The sequence below is a fragment of the Gekko japonicus genome, unplaced genomic scaffold, assembly GCF_001447785.1.
Source record: "Gekko japonicus isolate JY-2015 unplaced genomic scaffold, Gekko_japonicus_V1.1 scaffold283, whole genome shotgun sequence".
NCBI classification, from domain to species: domain Eukaryota; kingdom Metazoa; phylum Chordata; class Lepidosauria; order Squamata; family Gekkonidae; genus Gekko; species Gekko japonicus.
This window is the reverse complement of record NW_015166429.1, coordinates 418,901-439,568: the sequence shown is the minus strand read 5'-3', so window position 1 is coordinate 439,568 and position 20,668 is coordinate 418,901. Positions and strand designations below refer to the sequence as shown.

At 42.9% G+C, this 20,668-nt stretch overlaps 1 protein-coding gene across 2 annotated transcripts in view; it reads left to right on the top strand.

The window, feature by feature from the left end:
- Window positions 1-220: 220 nt before the first annotated feature.
- Window positions 221-20,668, top strand: part of MAPK12 (mitogen-activated protein kinase 12) — a 61,570-nt gene continuing 41,122 nt past the window's right edge. The window contains exons 1-3 of one of the 2 annotated variants that reach the window (XM_015411806.1): window positions 221-380; window positions 9,360-9,489; window positions 20,077-20,135. In XM_015411806.1, coding sequence (XP_015267292.1) covers window positions 265-380; window positions 9,360-9,489; window positions 20,077-20,135 — 305 coding nt within the window. In that variant the 5' untranslated portion in view covers window positions 221-264. The remainder of the gene's footprint in view (window positions 381-9,359; window positions 9,490-20,076; window positions 20,136-20,668) is intronic. The other variant, XM_015411807.1, reaches the window with a different exon arrangement.

Genomic DNA, 20,668 nt, shown 5'->3' with positions numbered 1-20,668 from the left:
AGGGCCCCCCCGTTCCTTTATAGTCAATGGCTACAGCCCGGTTTCCGCAACCTACCGAGAAAGAAGCGCCCCCCTCCCTTACACGTGCAGCAAAAGAGAGCCGCGCGCATCACGTGCACTCGCAGAGGCGAGGAGTGACTCCAAAGCCAGCCCCTCGCCAGGCACAGTAACTCCCTTCTGCTCTCGAGGAGCTTCCTCTCCTCTTTGTTGTCAAGCCGGCCGGGTGGGCGGCCGAGCCGGGGAAGACGCTGCCCACGAACCACCATGGCTTCCCCTAAGAAAGGCTTCTACCGGCAGGAGCTGACGAAGACCCTCTGGGAAGTGAAAGAGCGCTATCGGGATTTGCAGCCGGTGGGATCCGGAGCCTACGGCTCGGTGTGGTGAGGAAGCGGGCTGGGCTGGGCGGACTCGAGAGAACGCGTTCGGCTCATCTTGGGGAAGCTAGCCTCGCCCTGACCTTCCCCCCACCCCCACCCCTATCCCTGGAGAGGCACCGTGGCCGCTTTTGTTATGTTTCTCTCGCAACTTCTGCTTGGGGGCGAGAAAAGCCACGCCGAGCTCTCCACACCAAGTACCCGGAAAGGAGAGGCGTTCGTGCCACCTCCCCAGTCCTGCTGAGACCCCGCGCCCGGCCATGTCTACTCCACAGGGATGGTTTTCTAGCCTTGCACAAGCTGGAGTGTATGCACTGTGCGTGTGGGGGGAAGGGTACTGGGTGGCTCTTTGGGGAGGGAAACTGTTGTGATGATTAAAAGGGAAATGCATGTTTTTGGAACTTGTCGTTCGGGTATTCTCTTGTAAGATGTGCCAACACACCGCACTCATTTCACCGGCTTGTTACCTCATTGAGTAACAGGAAACGAATCACCCCCATTGAACACTGGAATCGTGTTCTCCAGATTTGTGAGGCCATCCTCTGTTGTTTATAAGGCTGTCCCCCCCCCTCCTTTGTCAGTACCTGCATGATCAGCAAAATCTACAAGTGGATCCCCATCACTACATTGCTATGCTTCACTTGTTGAACTTTTGCCTCTCAGTGCAAATTTTGAGTGCCCAGGATCCCTTGGGGAGGGGGAGAATAATCCTAATTATTATTCCACATTGTGGAGACATTATTAGTTAGACTCTCAAAGTCATGCTTCTAGAATCATAATTTGGTTCTGAAACAGGAAAGCATACAGGAAAGCATTTGGCAGTGTGATGGAAGATACTGACAGCTGTCAGATATAGAATGATGTCCAGGAAGAAGTGTATAGTGTAGATAAGTTTCTCTCTGGTCTTTTCCTGTAGTACAATTCATTACAATAGAGTTCTGAGGCCACCTTTTCCTCCTATCCCACTGAGAACAAAACTGAAACTTGGCCACCCTTACATAAACTGTTGCAAAGTAACCAGTGGCAACACAACTGGAATTTACGTATTACAGAATGGGCTTGGTCAGTGTAGTTTGGAGCAGTTTTAGATATCCCCAGAAGCTTCCTAGTAACTATGGTGATGCTGTGTGTGCACACAGCAGGCCAAGAGAATTGCAGAGTAAAATGCAAGTGGTATTGTCCATGCAAGGGAGTGTAGCATATACACCTCTGCACAGCGTGACACCTCCTGTTTGGATATTCCTTCCCACTCTTCTCTTGTTTACTGCTGAAGCATTACACTGCTAGTCCATGAGGACATGCCCCTGAGCTATATGGGACCGCTGTCACATTTCTTAGCTAACATCTTGTAAAATGTAACACAGTTCAGTTAAGATGTGCACTACTTCTGAGGATAATGCAAGTGTTGCCAAGTTATATGCAAAAACTTGGCATCCCTGAATGTCTCCCTGGGTGGTATTTTGTATGGCTTGCATCTTTCTGTGTTTCCAAATGTCCATAGGACACGTGGATCCACTCAGTGTGCATTTTCTCTCCCTTTCTGCTCTCATCATTCCTGTTTTTGTGACAGGGAAAGAGAGAAAGAAAAGAAGAAATAGATACTTATGGGTTATTGGATACTGAATATTATAGCTTTACTTGCTAGCTATGTTTGTATGCTGGATGTATAGAAGCTGCCTGACTGCCCCTTGCCTACTACTCATTTTACCACGTATATCTGAAGAGTTGTGTTAGGGGAATTAGAAGGAAGGACAGAATAGCTGGCAGGTTTTAAAAGCTTCTTCTGGGATAAGTCACTTGCTGAATCAAGTGACTTATTGTACCAGTTTGGTGTAGTGATTAAGTGTGTGGACTCTAATCTGGGAGAACTGGGTTTGATTCCCCACTCCTCCACCTGTAGCTGCTGGATGACCTTGGGCAAGCCATAGTTCTGTCAGAGCTTTTCTCTCAAGGACAGTTCTGTCAAGAGCTCTCTCAGCCCCACCTACTTCACAGGGTGTCTGTTGTGGGGAGGGGAAGGGAAAGGAGTTTGTAAGCCACTCTGAGACTCCGGGTGAAGGGTGGGGTATAAATCCAGTCTCTTCTCTTCTTCTCTCAGAGACTAACAGAATTGTTTTGTTTTTATGGATTACAGCCCACATATAGAAGATGATAAATGGGGCTGCAGTCAATGAAAATGTATGCTGGTATAAATCAGACAGTATTTGAAACAGTGCAGGGCATTCTTGTGTTTACTGTAACAAGCTAAAATGTCAGTCACTTAGAAAGTGTGACCCATGAAGCAAATAGTCGAACATAAGCATGTGAGAAGATTAAAGTCAGGAGTCTGTAACATTTCCAGAGGTGAATCCATGGGCAGAATTCTAGGCACCTGGTGGGCTCTGTTCTTTACATGTACAGTGTAAGGTATGGCAGCACATTTCAGTATTTATATGATTGCTCGGTCCCTTGATTTCTATGTATTTATTTGCCTCATTTATGCTGTGCTTGTTCCCCCAATGGGGACCCAAAAAGGCTTATATCATTTTCCTGTCCTTCATGTTATCCTCACAACAACCGTGCTGTGAGATAGGTTAGGCGTTAGGCTAAGTGTGTGTGATTGGCCCAAGGTCACCCAAGTGAGTTTTGAAGGCAGAGTGGGGATTCAGATCTGGGTCTCCCAGATCCTAGTCAGACACTCTGCCCACTATACCACACTGGCTCTTAATTTGTGGATTGGATCCCACCATGAAGAGAAGTTTCACTTAATGCTGTTCTGTTTGTGTAAGACATTGCACAAGAGGTGTACTGTAAGATCAAGCACTGACTTTGTTTTCCATTTTCCAATCACTGTTTCTCTGTGCAAAAGACAAACACTATTTTACTGAATTGGTGTGCAATATGATTTGATTGAAGAAGGTCATTATGGGGAGAGTTGCTGAAATATATACTTTGTACTATATTTTGTCCAGGCGATAATACAAGATGGGACTTAACAAAGGGCTACTTACAATGACTTTCTTGTGTTTCCACTTGCGCAAGAGCTGTTCAGTGGGAATTCAGCCTAGTGGTAAAATTACATTGGAATGAGGCCTGAAAGAACTGTGTCAGTTCAGACTCCCTGAGTATTCACACATAAGAACAAAAGAAGACCCCTGCTGGATCAGACCAATGGTCCATCTAGTCCAGCATCTTGTCTCACACAGTGGCCAATCAGTTCCTCTGAACAGCCAACAACAGCGCATAGAGGCCGAGGCCTTCCCCTGATGTCGTCTCCTGGCTCTGGGATTTAGAGGCTTAGTGCCTCTGAATGTGGAGGTTCTCCTCAGTTACCATGGCTAGTAGCGATTGATAGACTTATCCTCAATGAATATCTAATCTCTTTTTAAAGCTGTTTATTCCTGTGGCCATCTATGATGAACTCCTGCTTCTTCACTGTGTGGCAGATTTTTCCCAACAAAATTCTTAGTTCCCTTTAGGTACTGAACTAATTCCCCTAGAAGCGTGATAATATTTGCGGCTTTATAAATCAGAATGTCCCACCCAGTGACAGAATCTGATTTGGCTTTTGTCCAGCCCAGGAACTTCTCAGGAGAAAACAAGAGCCCTCTGTAAGTACATGCCACTACACTACTCACCCCTTTTGATCATTGATTAATAAATTAAATAGTACTGTCCCCAATACCGATTCTTGTGGGACCCCACTATTTACTTTCCTCCATTGTGAGAACTGTTCATGTCCTGCTGTTTACTTCCTGTCATTTAACCTGTTTTTAATCTATAAGAGAACCCATCCTCTTATCTCATGGCTACTGAATTTACTAAATTTACATCCTGAATAATTTGGAGTCATCTGCAAACTTGGCCAAATTTACTCAGGAGCCTTTCATGAGATACCTTGTCAAAAGCCTTTTGAAAGTCCAGGTATATAGTCTACCAGGTCACCATTGTTTACTTGTTCACTTTCTCAAAGAGCCCCAAAAGGTTGGTGAGGCAGGACTTCCCTTTGCAGAAGCCACTCTGATTTCCCCTCAGCAGGCTTTGTCACTATCTGAGCTTAACAATTCTGTCTTTGATTACAGTTTCTACTAATTTGCTAAATTGACTGGTTTGTAATTTCCTGGTTTCCCTCTGAATCCCTTTTTAAAAATTGGTGTCAAATTTGCTACTCTCCAATTTTCTGGTACAGCAGCTGAATTTAATGATAGCTTTCATATATGGCTTAGTTAGATCAGTGATCTCACAGCTGAGTTCCTTAAGAACCCTTGGATGTATGCCTTCAGGACCTGGAGACTTACTGGTTTTTGATTTCCCCAGTAGGTCTTGAATTTCATCTCTGGTCTCCTCAATTTGGCTCAGTTGTTCAGACTCCCTTCCTGAAAACAGGGGCTGTGGCATGGGTACGTACCCCACTTTCTGTTTTTTCCTGGACAAGGGGAACTCCTAGCGCCTCTGCCAGCTCCATGAAGTTTGCATTGTCCTGTATCTTTCCTCCCCACTAATAGGAAGTCACCAAGATAATGGGCAGTACTGCACAGTCCTGTCCTGAAATGCAAGGCCCATTCTAAAAAGGAACTGAACCTCTCAAATGCAGCACAGGACACTGAGCTTCCCATTGTAAGGGCCCTGTCCATGTAAAATTTGCCCTCGAAAGCAAAACCCAGCAGCTCAAAATCACCCGGGTGGACAGGGAGGAGACGGAAGGCTGACTTAATGCCACATTTTGCCAATTCAGCACCCTGTCCACAGCAGCGCACCACTTGCATGGCCTGATTGAACGAAGTGTACCTAACTGAACATAACTCTTCCGGTATCACGTCATTCACTGACTCCCCACGTGGGTATGGCAAGTTGTGAATGAGGCGATACTCCCCAGGTGCCTTCTTTGGCACAACTCCCATTGGGGAAACCCTTAAATTATTAACTGAGGGAGAAGGGAAAGGGCCAAGGACTCTACCTTCCTTGCATTTCTTGGCAATCAGGTCAAGTTCCAAGACCTGTATAGGGCTGATGGGGTGCATTTATCAGACAAGGGCAAGAAATTATTTTTGCAAGACTTGTGGCAAGGGGTTAGGGCAGCCTTAGGCTGTTAGGTGGCCGCAAAGGCCAAAGCAGAGGCTTGGCCTTGGCAGTGGCAGGTTTTTATGGGCAAGAAAGTAGAACCGGTGAGCACCTTATGGCATTTTCCCATTAGGGAACAGGGGGTCATCAGGAACTGCCTTCGGATTTTAGGGTCCAAGGTGGGGAATGATGATCACCTCTTGGAACTTCTTAGGGCAGGCTCCTCCCTGCAGGTTGTATGGTTTCAGGGGTAGGTGCTCCTGGGTGGCAACCAGTTTGCTGGGCTGCTGGGTGCAAGCCAGACTGCTGGCTCAAGACCAGAGCTGGTGATTCACCCATGAAGGGCAAGGAGGTTGGTCAGGGAGTGACACCTGCCTTGCCTGTTCTGTGCTCACTTAGTTTATCCTTTGCCGCACTGTTATGTTAAATAGTTAATAAAGTGGCCCTTGTTTACTTCCAAACTGTTACCTGTCTCATTATTCTGACTTGGGGGGGGGGGAGCAAACCACGCAGGCCTTCTTTTAGATTTGGCAGTGCCTTTCCTAACCTATGGAATGTATACTATTTTGGCTTCAATTAGTGTGGTTTTAAATAATTTTCAAGCATCCTCTATATTGACTCTCTTGTGTTTCCCCTTCAGCTTCCTTTTTACTATTCCCCTCATTTTTGTAAAATTCCCTCTTTTGAAATTAACCATTGCAGTTTTGGACTTCAGGGGTAATTTTCCATTGACCTGAATGCTGAACTTAATAGTGTTGTGGTCACTGTTCTCAATTGGTGTACATCTCTCACCAGGTCTTGAGACCCACTCAAAGCCAAGATCACTACCCCACCCGCTGTTCCAGTGCACAGTCATTTATGATGTCTAGGAATCTCCTTTTTATAGCCATTTCATAGCATATTACTAAGTGTGAGGAGTGCGTCTTGGTCAATACTTTGCATTCCAGCTGTCTGTGCTATTGGCTATTGTCATGATCTGGGCTGTGCCATCAGAGGCCTACTAGGCCCAGAGAGCCTGGCTAGCAGTAGGGGAGGCTGGGCCTACAAACCCCAGAAGGCCTTGGAAGTTTTGGCACTGATTTTGACCAATAGGGAAGAAAAGGACTGGGGAATATAAGAACTGGTACAAGAGGAAAAGCTATTCTTCTTCCCAGGGAACAGGGCCAGAAGAAAGGCTGCTGTGGGGAAGAAACCCTCATTCTGAGGGAAGGGTTAGTAGTCTAAGGCCACTTGAAATAGTGAGCTAGGGACAGTATATTTAGATGCATTAGGGCATTTGATTTCTTTTCTTTTCACCCAATTACTGTTATTATTCTGCACCTTGTTTGTTTGACCTCCTATAAGATAAACCTTTTCCTTGTTGTACTCTGCCTGGTCCTCACTCCTATTATTCGGCAAAAAGGGAGGTCTGAAGGTCTTGGGAGGGTACTCTGGGCCTTCTCAAGGGTTCCTAAATCTAGAGTGGTGGCAGCATCAGGTGACACCCCACCTGAGCCATGACAGCTATTTTTGCATCTTTTTTGACTCACCTTCCATTACAAGCAGCAGAGATGACCATCCAAATACCTTTGTTCAAAGGAGCTATTCAAGGGAAGTAGAAGTGACAGTGTAGATATAGTTTGTGAGGAGAGTGTACAAGAGCTTCTTAGGAGACTAGTAGAATCATCTGAAAAAATGAACAAAGTTTGATTCCAGTGGCACCTTTAAGACCAACAAAATTTTATTCAAGGTATAAGCTTTTGTGTGCAAGCACACTTCTTATACCTTGAATAAAATCTTGTTGGTTTTAAAGCTGCCACTGGAATCAAACTTTGCTCTGCTGCTTCAGACCAACACGGATACCCATCTGAATCCATCTGAACAAATATAAGACTTAGAGGCCAGGAATGTAGTCATATGGAGAGTTCTGAAGAAGCTTGTTTCTTCCTCTCCTAAAGTGTTCCATTCAAGTATCAAAACCAAGTGAAAATATTATATCTCACAATGTTATGTTCAATGGGGTCTGTTGAATGAAGTCTACATTGGGACAAGAAAGAGGCATAATTCTTACTGTGAGGTTCTGGTTACTCTCAGCTAGTCAGTGGGCAGGAAAGAGGAGAACATAACAGTACAGTGCTGGATTCTATGAGAGTATGTGAGAATGTTCTGTTCTGCCTTCCGCTTCTGTGTTCTCTTGCATCCTGCACATCCTAGTTGTCCTGCATATGCAGAGTCTGTGGGGATGGTACATGAAGTGCAGGAATGGGGAGGGAAGGAAGCACCTTTCTTAGAGCAAGGATTAAGAGACAGCCAGGATGAATCTAGGCTAGGGACCTTCTTTTCTCATATTGAAATTTGAAAGGTTCTGATTGTCTCCCAGTGTTATTAGTCCAACTGCCTTTGTGGCACAGTCATGTAAAATTAAATATTACAAAAAGAAAAACTATTGGTTTGATAAAGAATGTAGTCAATTAAAAAAGGTACAACAAACAATTCTTAAGTATAGGAAGAATTGTGATCCAAGATTTCTTATTATTCTGTTTCAACTTGAATCTAAATAGAGGACCATAATTCCAAATAAAAAACTCTGTTATTATGGCCGTTGAAAGTAACAATTCATTCTGGCCGTTGGTGTCACCATCATTTAATTCTAGGAAAGTATTACCTTTTTGTATCTCTGCTCAAGTTTGGGAACAGTATTTTACTAGACATTTTACCTCATCAAAAAGGTCTACAATAGAGAATTGTGTAGTTCTTTACTGTTTAGCTAAGAAATAAGGGTCACTTGTATGTTGCTTTTGAGGATTTGCAGGTGGCTTTTGACTCAGTTCCATGTTGTCCCCTGTGGCATAAATTAGATAAATTAGCTGTGGCTTGGAAAGAGCTAGAAAAGTAATTTTGGGTCATTTATATGATCTGGATTTTCTAAGCTCTAATGTATAGAGTTTGCTCTCCCAACAATTTGGGATTGTCCTATCCCAGAAGTCTCCCAGTGTACATTAAGCAGTTGACTGTTCCCTGATATAGGAGAGCTTTTATGCTTGCTAGGTTGAATTGGATACCATTGCCAAGTAGTGAATGATCTTTATAAGAAGGTGCCCTATTTGGAAAAGCTATGCTTATGTCCTACTAGGAAAACTGATACACTGGAACGTTTTTTTCTGGAATGTCCCCTTTTCTCAAATGTGAGAGATTTGTGGACTATTCCATCACTAGGTGGGATGGTAGGTGCACCAGTGGGAGAAAAATTGGGGAGTCTTTTGGCTGGGGTGGTTTCAGAGGTTACTTTAGCTGTTGCAGAATTCTTTTCATATGTTATAAGAGTGATCCTAAGAGGGTTTACTCAGAATCATACTCAGGTATATCCAGTGGGGCTTACTCCCAGGAAAGTCTTCTGGGGATCACACCGCAAGTAGAAAATGTCTTTAAGTTTTATTTATTTTTAGCCTGGTTTATGTGGATTCTAATGTGTCACTACTCAGAACCTGTAGCTTAAATTAGTAGTATCATTTAAGTAAGATACAGCCAGGCTTATGGGCTTTATCACCTATTGCATCGGGATGGTGCCTTTCAAACTCTGTTTGTTAAATTACTTTCACTTATCCACCCATCTCAAAGTATTTACTGATTTAGGTCCCAAGAAATTTAGTTTTTCTTGTAAACATTAGGGAAACCCAGTTAAGGATGGGCTATATATCAACCATTGTGGGCTCTGAACTAATGAGTTAGAGACAAATGTGTCAGATTATAGCACTTTGGAAATAACTTTACCCAACCAAACAACTTAATTATTTCATGCATTTTTCCAAGTAAAACTACTTCGCAGACGATCTCTCTTTCTCTGTGGTAGACATAGTGAAGCCCAGAATTGAATTTTGGTGCTGTTACCTGGAATGCATCAGGAGCATAAATGTATCCTTCTGCTGAGGTTTCACTCATGCTATTTGTGTTTTCGTTCCTTTCAAGCTCAGCTATTGACCGGAAAAGTGGAACCAAAGTGGCCATCAAAAAGTTGTACCGCCCATTTCAATCTGAACTCTTTGCCAAACGAGCCTACCGGGAATTGCGACTCCTGAAACACATGAAGCATGAAAATGTGAGTATGGACACCCCAAACTCCGTAGAGCCCTCTCTTTGGCGAGATTTAATGTATTACCTTTGGCCTTATATCTGGCTGCTTTCAGGGTGTGCCCTTTTCTGACAGATGTCGTCCATGCACAAATGATAATATCGAAACGATATCCCATGTCTTGTTGCAGTGCCCCTTCTACCATGCACTACGACTGAAATTTCTAAATTTTATTTTGGCTCAATTAGAAGAATATCCTGATTGCTTAAAGATTCTTATTCTTCTTGATAATCCAAACCTTGAGATAAGAGAAACTGTTGCTAAATTTCTTTTTGGTGCCATTTCTATTCGTCCTTTATTTAATTGATGGGTATACTTACTTGGTAATTCCTTGTTTCTGTATTTTGCAAGTATTATTCTATGCTGTGGTTGTTGTTGTTGATGGTTTTTTTTGTAAATGGGTTTGCAAGGGTTACATGCCAATAAAGGTAACTGGACTGGGAGTATGGACACCAAGTATTATTCAGACACTGTAAGAAGATGGCTCTCGTTCCTTATGGCATAGCTATAAGGAAATTATTTTGAGTGGGTAGGTAAGTGAATGTATCATTCAGTCTTCATATAAAATCTGATGGAGAGCCAGCATGGCATAGTAGTTAGAGTATCGGGCTAGGATCTGGGAGACTCAGGTTCAAATCCCCAGCCTGCCATGGAAGCTGAGTCAGTGACCTTAGGCCAAGCATGCACTCTCAGCTAGCCTACCTCACAGGGTTGTTGTGAGGGTAAAATAGAGAGGAGGAGAACAGTGTAAGCTGCTTTATGTCCCCATGGGGAGAAAGAGAGGGTATAAATCAAATAAATAATAAATATACGGGGTATTTCAGAAGTAACAGCAAGGTGTGTGCATCAAAACAATTGCTGTTACTATCACAGATATCTTTGTTCTTACATATGTGCACCTGTAGCTTAATCAAGGTTGTAAATGGTTACAACAAAATACAGTCTTGGGGAAGGTAAAAGCTGTATGTAGTCAGACATATCGGTTGGACTTCAGGAAAGCAAATAGAATCCTATGGTCAGAAATACTTAAGGAGAAGGGAGTTCAAGAGGGAGTTTCTTAAAAGCGAAATACTGAAGTCCAATCACAAATTATTCTTATGAGAAGGAAAAATGGGAGGAGCCTAAAGAAGCCAAGGTGGCTCCATAAACAACTTTTGAAAGACTTGAGAAATAAAAAAGGCTCATTTAGAAAGTGGAAGGAGGGCCTTATAACCAAGGATGAATATAAACAAATAACCAGTGCTTGTAGAGAGAGAGTCAGGAAGGATAAAGCTCAGAATGAGCTTAGGCTAGTCAGAGATGCTAAAAACAACAAAAAAGGATTCTTATGTTCAAAGTAAGGAAAAGAGCAAGAACATGGTGAGCCCATTGTGGGGACAGGAAAGTGAAATTGTAACAGGTGATGAAGAGAGGGCAGAACTGCTCAATTCCTACTTTTCCTTCGTCTTCTCTTGCGAGGGAAATGGTGTTCAACATGGCAAAAACAGAACACATGATGAGGGAAGGGAGTTGCAGCCTATGATCAGCATAGGGGGTAGTGCATAAACACCTAGTTTCTTTAAATAACTCTTAAGTCCTCAGGGTCAGATGAACTGCATTCAAGGGTACTAAAAGAACTTGCAGATGTAATTTCTAAGCCCCTGTCCATAATTTTTGGGAATTCTTGGAGAACTGGTGAGGTGCCAGAAGATTGGAGATGGGCAAATGTTGTCCCCATCTCCAAGAAGGGGAAAAAGGAGGACCCGGGTAACTACCGACCCATCAGCTTGATGTCTATACCTGGGAAGGTTTTAGAATAAATCACCAAACAGACAATCCTTGAGCATTTAGAACGGACAGTTGTGATTACTAAGAGTCAGTATGAGTTTCTCAAGAACAAGTCATGTCAAACTAACCTTATCACTTTTTTTTTGAGAAAGTTACTACCTTGCTGGAAAAAGGGAGTGTTGTAGACATAGTTTATCTTGATTTCAAATAAGGCTTTTGATAAGGTACCACATAATATTCTTGTTGACAAATTGATAAAATGTGGGTTGGATCCTATGACTGTTAGGTGGATCTGTAACTGGTTGACAGATCGTACCCAAAGAGTGCTTGTTAATGGTTCCTTATCCTCTTGGAGAGGAGTGATAAGCAGAGTGCCTCAAGGATCTGTCTTGGGATCTGTTTTGTTCAACATCTTTATAAATAATTTGGATGAAGGAATAGATTGAATGCTTATTAAATGTGCAGATGATACTAAATTGGGAGGGGTGGCAAATACAGTATAAGACAGAGTCAGGATATAGGATGATCTTGACAGGCTGAAAAACTGGGCTAAAACAAATAAAATGAATTTCTGTGGGGATAAATGTAAAGTTCTGCATTTAGGTAGGAAAAAATCAAATGCATAATTACAGGATGGAGAAGACTTGTCTTGGTAGTAGTATGTGTGAAAAGGATCTAGGGGTCTTAGTAGACCATACCCTGAACATGAGTCAGCGGTTTTATGTGGTTGCTAAAAAGGCAAATGGGACTTTGGGCTGTACCAACAGAAGTATAGTGTCCAGAGCATGCGAAGTGATGGTACCACTTTGCTCTGGTTAGGCCTCCCCTACTGTATTGTGTTCAGTTTTGGGCACCACAATTTCAGAAGGATATAGAGAAGCTGGAATGTGATTAGAGGAGGGCAATGAAGATGGTGAGGGGTCTGGAGACCAAGTCCTATGAGGACAGGTTGAATGAGCTGGGTATGTTTAGCCTGGAGACGACTGAGAGGTGATAGGATAACCATTTTCAAGTACTTGAAGGGCTGTCATACAGAGGATGGTGCAGAGTTGTTTTCTGTTGCCACAAAAGGTTGAACCAGAACCAACGGGTTGAAATTAAATCAGAAGAGTTTTCGACTAAACATTAGGAAGAACTTCCTGACAGTTAGAGTGGTTCCTCAGTGGAGCAGGCTTCCTCGGGAGGTGGTGGGCTCTCCTTCTTTGGAGGTTTTCAAACAGAGGCTAGATGGCCATCTGACAGCGATACTGATTGTGTGAACTTAGGCAGATCATGAGAGGGAGGGTAGGAAGGGTTGCCTCAGTGCTTAGTTCTTGTGGCTTTTTCTTACATGCCCAGGGAAATGCTGATTACCACATTGGGGTCAGGAAGCAATTTTTCTCCAGGCCAGTTTTGCTGGAGATCCTGGAGGTTTTTTGTCATCTTCTGGGCGTGGAACAGGGGTCACTGGGGGAGTGGGGGGGAGGTATTTGTGAATTTCCTGTATTGTGCAGGGGGTTGGACTATATGACCCTGGAGGTCCCTTCCAACTCTGTGATTCTATGACATTGGAATGCAAAGCAATACGATGGTTGATTCTAGGCAGATATGTGCACAGGTTTGTGGAGAACGGTTTTTGGCCTTTAATTGAGGCTTGGTTCAGATATAAAGTAAAATTAAGCCAGTTTGGTGTAGTGGTTAAGTGTGTGGACTCTAATCTGGGAGAACTGGGTTTGATTCCCCACTCCTCCACTTGCAGCTGCTGGATGACCTTGGCAAGCCATTGTTCTGTCAGAGCTGTACTTGAAAGGGCAGTTCTTGAAAGAGCTCTCTTAGCCCCACCTACCTCACAGGGTGTCTGTTGTGGGGAGGGGAAGGGAAAGGAGTTTGTAAGCAGCTATGAGACTCTGAGTGAATGATGGGGTATAAATCCAATCTCTTCTCCTTCTCCTCCTCTTCTTCTTCTTCTAAAATTATGGTTCAACCATGGTTAGTTTGTAAAACCTGAACTCAACTTCTATGATGCTGTAGGCCAATCCTGCATTGAGCAGGGGGTTGGACTAGATGACCTGATGGACCTTTCCAACTGTGTGATTCTATGATTACTGAAATCTTGGTTTGGCTTGACCAATATGGATTTCATCACATTTGTTCTGTCGCTGGGGAAGGTGGTGACAGAGTGAAAGCTGGAATATCTGCATTCAGACATCACATGAACTAACTGTGATTGATAAACCAACTTCAAAGAACAGTGTTTGACTGATCCTGACTAACCAATTTAATAGAGTGGACAGTGTTCAGATGATCACAATGAACACAGTTAGTTTAATTAAACCATGGTTTTGTGTGATGTCTGAACTGAACCTAAGTGTGTTTTTATTCTTGTTCGAATCTATTTTGTTTTAACTGTTAACAGCTTTGGTCAAACTCTTGATAGCAACTGTTTATGTCAGGAGAGCTTAGATGTGTTTGGATAGTTTCCATAATATGTGTACTGGGAAGGATAAAATAAACTGTGATGAGTATGCTTGATCAATGCATCGATGGTAATATGAAGCAATATAATGGGCTACTTCATATTATGTTTTGTATATCTTTGTGCAAGCAGCTCTGGTTTGGGTCAAATGCTTTGTGTGGCCAACTGTAACGTGTGAATGGGATCATAGCTGGTTGGCTTTCACATGAGCGTGATGTACTTTTTATGGTTAATACTTTGTATATGTCCGCACAGTTGGGTGCCAGGGGCAGTCACGAAAAGGGTAAGAATAAATGGGATGTGTGAATCATCCCATAGAATGGGAAGACCGCAGCCATTCTAACAGAATACTCATGAGTTAAAGTTGATCTTTCAAGTTGAAATCTCAGGAGAGAAAGGGTCAGTAGCTGCGAACATGAAAGAGATGGTTTGTCCGTGTACAGTTTTTTTCTTCTTGTTCAGACATTATGCTTTTTAAGGCAAAATATCCCATAGGAAACTACTCTGTGTTTTAAAGGCAAAGAATATGTTCTGAAAATGACCTGAGTAGTACATATAGCCTTTTAAGTAGAGCAACAAAAGGAAAAAGAGAGGACATCAATTTGTATCATTGTCTGGCTTGAAGCTCCCAAGTAGCTCACAGTGCCCCATGGCCTTTTCACTAGGATCAAGAGAAGCCAGTCACACTGCTGGTTAGGTCATGAATTAAGTTAGTTTACAAACACAATGGTCTAGTAATGGCAAATAATAAGGTAAAATGGATATTACCTCCCCCACAGTGGTTCATAGGGTATTTCCGAGATGTTCAGTTTCAGTGGCAGAGAGCTTAATCACATTGGATCTTCCCAGGAAGGGCAAGGAGGCTGGACATCAACTGGCATGCCCAGTTTTGCTACTGCTTGGAGGGTGTAGATTCAAATGTTCACAAGTGGTGCCTGGTTGGGAGGGGGATGGTCTTCTCTTCTTGGGTTTCTCCTGTCTCTTAAGTTCTCTGACTTCCTTAGGGTTGCCAGTCCCCAGGTGGGGCCTGGAGATCTCCTGGAATTACAACCAATCTCCAGACGACAGAGATCAGTTCCCCTGGAGAAATTGGCTGCTTTGGAGGGTGGACTCTATGGCATTATATACCAATGTTGTCTCTCCATTCCCCAAACCCTGCCCTTCCCAGGCTTCACCACCAAAATCTCCACTCAGAGTTAGCAACCCTAGGCTTCCTTGATCTGAACAGTCCTAATTTAAAGAAGAACAGTACTTTTCCATTTGCTTTCATAAGGTCAAAGAGTTAGATGTACCATCTTATAGGAAAGCAGGCTCTTCTGTACGAGATCTGATAATTTCTGCTCAGGACAGGGTCTTTTTCACACGAATAGGTAAGAAAAGGGCTTAAGCAAGGTTTAGCAGTTCCTAGCTACTTCTGTTTCATCCTCTTCCTGGATATTGTTACATGTTGCTTAAAGCAAGCAAAGTTCCTCTTGTGTATTCTTGAAGGCTGTACCCCATTCCCCAGACAATTCGTGAGGAAAGAGATCTTCATACAAACTTTGCATAGTTTGACTGTGGCTCAAGTGGTTAAGACGCTGAACTGCAGGCTGTGGAAGGTCGGTAGTTCAGCAGTTCGAGACCCGAGTGTGCCGCATGATGGAATGAGCTCCCGTCTCTAGTTCCAGTTCCTGCCAACCTAGCAGTTCGAAAGCAAGAAATTGCAAGTAGATAAATAGGTACCACTTCGGTGGGAAGGTAACAGCGTTCCGTGCGCCTTGGTGTTTAGTCATGCCGGCCACATGACCACGGAAACGTCTTCGGACAGCGCTGGCTCTTCGGCTTTGAAACGGAGATGAGCACCGCAACCCTAGAGTCGGACTCGACTGGCTTTCGAGCAAGGGAACCTTTACCTACTTACCTTATCTCTTGCTCCAAGATAGTCTTCCTCTTCTTAGCATGTAGGCCTCCTTTTATAACATGGAAACTTTCCATCTTGTCTGTAACCATTTATCCTTTAATACTTTAGCTAATTTCTAACTTGATTCAGGAGTTCTTGGATCCCTGAATGTTGGTTGCACAACACAAGTTAGAACAATCACTTGGCTCTTATGGAGTCTGAGTGAGTGCCAGTGTATGAAATGGGCCTCTCCCCTCCCACCACAGTATTCAGTGCCTCCCCCCATCCCGATTGGGACTCCTGTGTCAGTGGGCACCCAAGGACATCATGGGAATGTCTAGATGGATGCCAGCAGCATGATGTTTGAACTGGTGAAAATCTTCCTTTTCTGTGAGCAAAAAAACTTCAAACAAAATTCTTAATTAAAACAAGTTGACACATGCAGGGTTCTAAAAACAATTGTTGTGCTTCATACAGTTCTCAGTGAGTTTTGGTTAGTGCCCCAGCTGTTCTGTTGTCCAACTGTGCTGGGCCTTTGTTGGAGTATTTAGGTTTTAAACCTTTAGCTGTTGGTTTTAATGCTGGTCCTGCTTCTGTGTAATTTTAAACCTGTTGAATAGTTTGTCAGTTGCTTGCTATCGCTTTTGATGGATTTCCACTCTGCTTTTAATGGATTTCTTCAGTTATCAGAATAAAACAATAAAGATAACTAATAAAAAACCCCAAGCAATTAGGGATGGTTTATTACATTGTTTTAATGATATTTCATGAACCACTTGAGGAAAGGCTTAGATCCTAATCAGTGGGAGCAGAGACTTTAACGTCTTCCCACTGCAGCCTTATGTGCTGACTGAAACTTTGCTCCTGTTGGTCAGTGGATCCCTCAGGAACAGTGTTGGGAGCAAAGCTTGAATCTGCAGCAGGACGGGAGAATTGGGAGCATCTCCTTGTCCTCTTTCGCAACCAGAAAAACTAAATCATTTGGTAGGGAATTACTCTTGTGCTGGCAGAATTGCATCTTAGGGTACAAGCAAAAGTGAGCTGCCAGTATTTAATGTGAAATAAAATTTCAGTGGGCCTACAATACATGTGCCTTCCTAGGATTATGTTCTTCACTTGGGATGTGTTTTTATTGTTATCAGTCACCCTGTCTTTGTAACTTTACGCTTTCTAAGTAATGGAGAAGTAACAGCCTGGTTGGAATTGGGATGAGAGAAAATTGGCTATGAGTTGTTGATAAAAGCTTCATCAAAATAATGGACCTTAGAGAGCTTTGCTAGAAAATATTAGTTGGTCAGCATTCTCTGGTAAAAGAATTTCAAAATGATAAAACCACTAAATTAGAGTTCATCAAGAAGTTCACATGATCTCCCAATAGGGTTGCCAAGTCGGAATTACCTTTTAGCGAGGGGAGTCCTGCACCTCCCCGGGAGTCTTCGTGTGCACACCACAATGACGCCACCCGGAAGTGACGTCATCGCATCGGGCACGTTGGGGGCAGGGCCACAATCATTTGAGGGAAAACCATAGAGTTTTCCCTTGGATGATACAGCGTCCCCCTGCACCATGCCCGATGCGACAATGTCACCTCCGGGTGGTGTCTTCACGCAGGTCACATCTCACACTTTGGGGGCGGGGTTCCCCCCGGTGGCCTGATTCGGGCCGGCAGGGAACGGGCCGATCGAGTGGGGGTTTCCCTGTCCCCCAGGGGGACCTGGCAACCCTATCTCCCAAGTATATAACAAAGACCTGGGATTTCTTAGCCATTAGGGGTGTCAGCTTAGCAAAAGGTGAGAAATTATATTTACTGGTATTGTGAACATTCTCCATTTTTCGTAGTTACATCTGCATTTTACAAAATTACATTTCACCCTGTTCTACTGGAATTTCCTGGTCTTTTGATCTTGCTATTTATCTTAATAACTGTGTGTGTGTAATATCTGCCTTGTGATGGCCCCCATGCAAGTTTAAAATTTCTAAAATAACAGCCATATTTAAAATATCCCTGTCCAGCTCAAAAATTACAATTTAATTCAGTTGTTTACTTTCTTAGAAACCATATTTGCTCTGATTTTCCGAGTGGCCAGAGCAAAAATTGCCATCCTATAGGAGACAAAAGAATCCACATATGGATGTAAAGTGATTATAATCTTAGCCAGAAATTTGTTCCTGGGCTCCAGGTATAAGGGGCAAACCAAGATATAATGGGGGAGGTCTTTCCCTGAACTTCCACATACACAAATAGAAGAAGAGAAGAGATTGGATTTATACCCCGCCCTTCACTACCCAAGGGAGTCTCAGAGCGGCTTACAAACTCCTTTCCCTTCCTCTCCCCACAACAGACACCCTGTGAGGTAGGTGGGGCTGAGAGAACTCTGACACAAACTGCTCTTTTAGGAACAGCTGTGCCAGAGCTTGTGACTGACCCAAGGTCACATCAGCAGGTGCAAGTGGAGGAGTGGTGAATCAAACCCGGTTCTCCAAGATAAGAGTCCGCACACTTAACCACTACACCAAATACGTTGTTATTCCAGTGTTGTTGTTGTTTTTTTAAAAAAAAAAATCCCCCAAGCATCTCCATTGGGTGTGATGACGCTCTACATGCCTCTGATGGTGAGCCTTAATACATGAAAGGTTATACTAGAATTTTTCAAAAATGTCTTCGATAGTGTTAGACTCCTGCTTATTATTGCTAGAACAAATCAAGGTTCAAGAAAATCCCATACTCTTTTAGGTTCTGTGCCTATGGCTTGGGAGAGAGTGAAAGTATCAAATGTGTTCTCCTGGATTGTTCTTTTTACTGTGATATTTGTGCTGTTTTTCTAGAACCTCTTTATCAGAGTCAAGTAGGGCAAACTGATAACTATAAAATCGTTCCACTATTATCTTCCCATAATCCTGAGATCATAGAATCTGTAGCTAAATTTCTCTGTTGTGCTACTAAGAGGAGAAGATTGTTTCAATTGCAAGGGTAAAGGACATATCCTTGTCTCCCTGCAGTATGTTCTGTCGATATGCCAATAAAGGTTCTGATTGATTGATTGATTGATTATTGCTAGAAAAGAGTCTCTCAGTAGTAAAAAATTTCTGCTATTTTAGTGTTAACATGTGAGAACTTTCCTGAGATTCTTGCAGGCAGAGCTCACAGAGCATGAGAAAATGAGAAAGGAGTTTATGATCATTTGGCTGACTAATGGAATATAAACTGAAGGGAGCCTCCATACCTAGAGGCGGCAAACCTCTGCAGTACCAGCTTTGGGAGGCAGCAGCAGGGCCCTCACCTTGTCCTCTGTGTCTTGTTTGATCCTCCAGGCCAGCTGTTTGGCCTCTTTGTGAAACAGGATGCTGGGCTACATAGACCATGAACTGGATCCAGCAAGCTTTTCTGTGTTCTTAAAAGAAAATGGGGGGAAATGATCAAAGTGTCTCAGTGCAGTAGTTCAACTCACCATTGATGTAAAATAATAAAAGAGTGTCCGTTCCATTATTTCCCCTATTGTTACTGTGTTATGCCAATAAAAGTCTATGTTATGTTATGTACCTAAAAGAGTGTCATATTGAAGGCAGTGTGCAAATACACATAACACTCCTTCGCTAACCAGTGAAGCAAAATCAGTCTAAGATGTGTGGTGCAGTTTGGGTATCTCCTCCTTCAAGTATAAATAACAGTTTTCCTCCTTCCTCCATCAGCTTTTTAAGGTTTACAGAAGTTAGGTATTTGTTATTACCAGTACTTTTATAATGTCCTTCAAGACACAGTTTGGCTCTGAAACTCTGTCTGGTTTCTCTGTGTGTTGATTTGGTCTTGCTGTAATCAGTGTAGCTACAAATCTTGTGTACTCAGGGTAAATAAAGCCTGCATTTAGCTCTCAGTTGTGAACAGTGTGTTCCATTGGAAAGAATCATAGTTATTGACAGACCATTTCTTTAACGTTGGCGCTTCAGCAAATGTTCACGTGACCATTATGTGTGTTTTCCCACAACTCAGGATGTACTTTGAATCCCCGTTGTCTTTAGTTCCCACCCTGTTACCTGAGTTATCCTCCATCACTTTCTCAGCAGCAGCAACTCAAAGCCCTTTCTCTTGCTGCCCTAAGAACATCTTGTTACTGAGGGGAAGGGTTATATCAGAAAACCAGGAAGGCTCCCCAGATTCATGAGAGAGACAGTGTGGGTCCCCTCGATTTCAAGAAAGGGCCTGCCGTACAAGCCTGTGAAATATTCATGGTAAATAAACTGGTTAGACTATGAAGTCTGACCAAAGACATAACATTGTTTCTGCAAGTTACATTGGCAAGAGTGTTCTTTGCTCAGTGTGTGCACGTTAAACATAGCAATGCTGATATGCTGCTGCTCACCTCCTCCAATGTAACTTGGTGGTTCAGTTATGTGCCTCTTTTAAAAGCAGTACTTGTATCATTCATTTACATCTTTTCCTCCCTTTCTTTCATAGGTAATTGGACTACTAGATGTTTTCACTCCAGATGTGTCACTTGAGAAATTTAACGATTTGTAAGTTTATAATGTGTGTGTAAAATGTTGTGTATTGTACAATGATTTCAATTTCATACTTCATTTAAACATCCTTCTTCCAACACAGGGTGGCAATCATGTCCCTCCTCCATTTGGATTTATCACTTGAGTTTTTCCTTAGTTTTTGGTTTAACATACATGCATGCAGGCTATATTTCATTTGCTTTGGCTTGTATTTGAAGACTGAATTACCTCTTTAAATAAAAATAGTTAGACCAGATGCAGCTGGGAGACGTTTTATACTTCATGATTGTCACCAGGAGATGATGGTGAGTTCTCAAAAGAGCTCTGCAATGCAGTCTGAATGGCCCTCATGTGTACATATTCATGTTCATCTACACGTACATATATAGGTGCCTTATACTGAGTGAGACCATTGGTCTTTCTAGTTCAGCATAGTCTACTCTGCTTGTCTGGCAACAGCTGGATAGGGAATAGAGCAGAGTTCTTCCCCAACATCAGCTACCTTGAGAGTCTTAGCTTGCATGCTAAGGACTGAATCTTTTTTACCT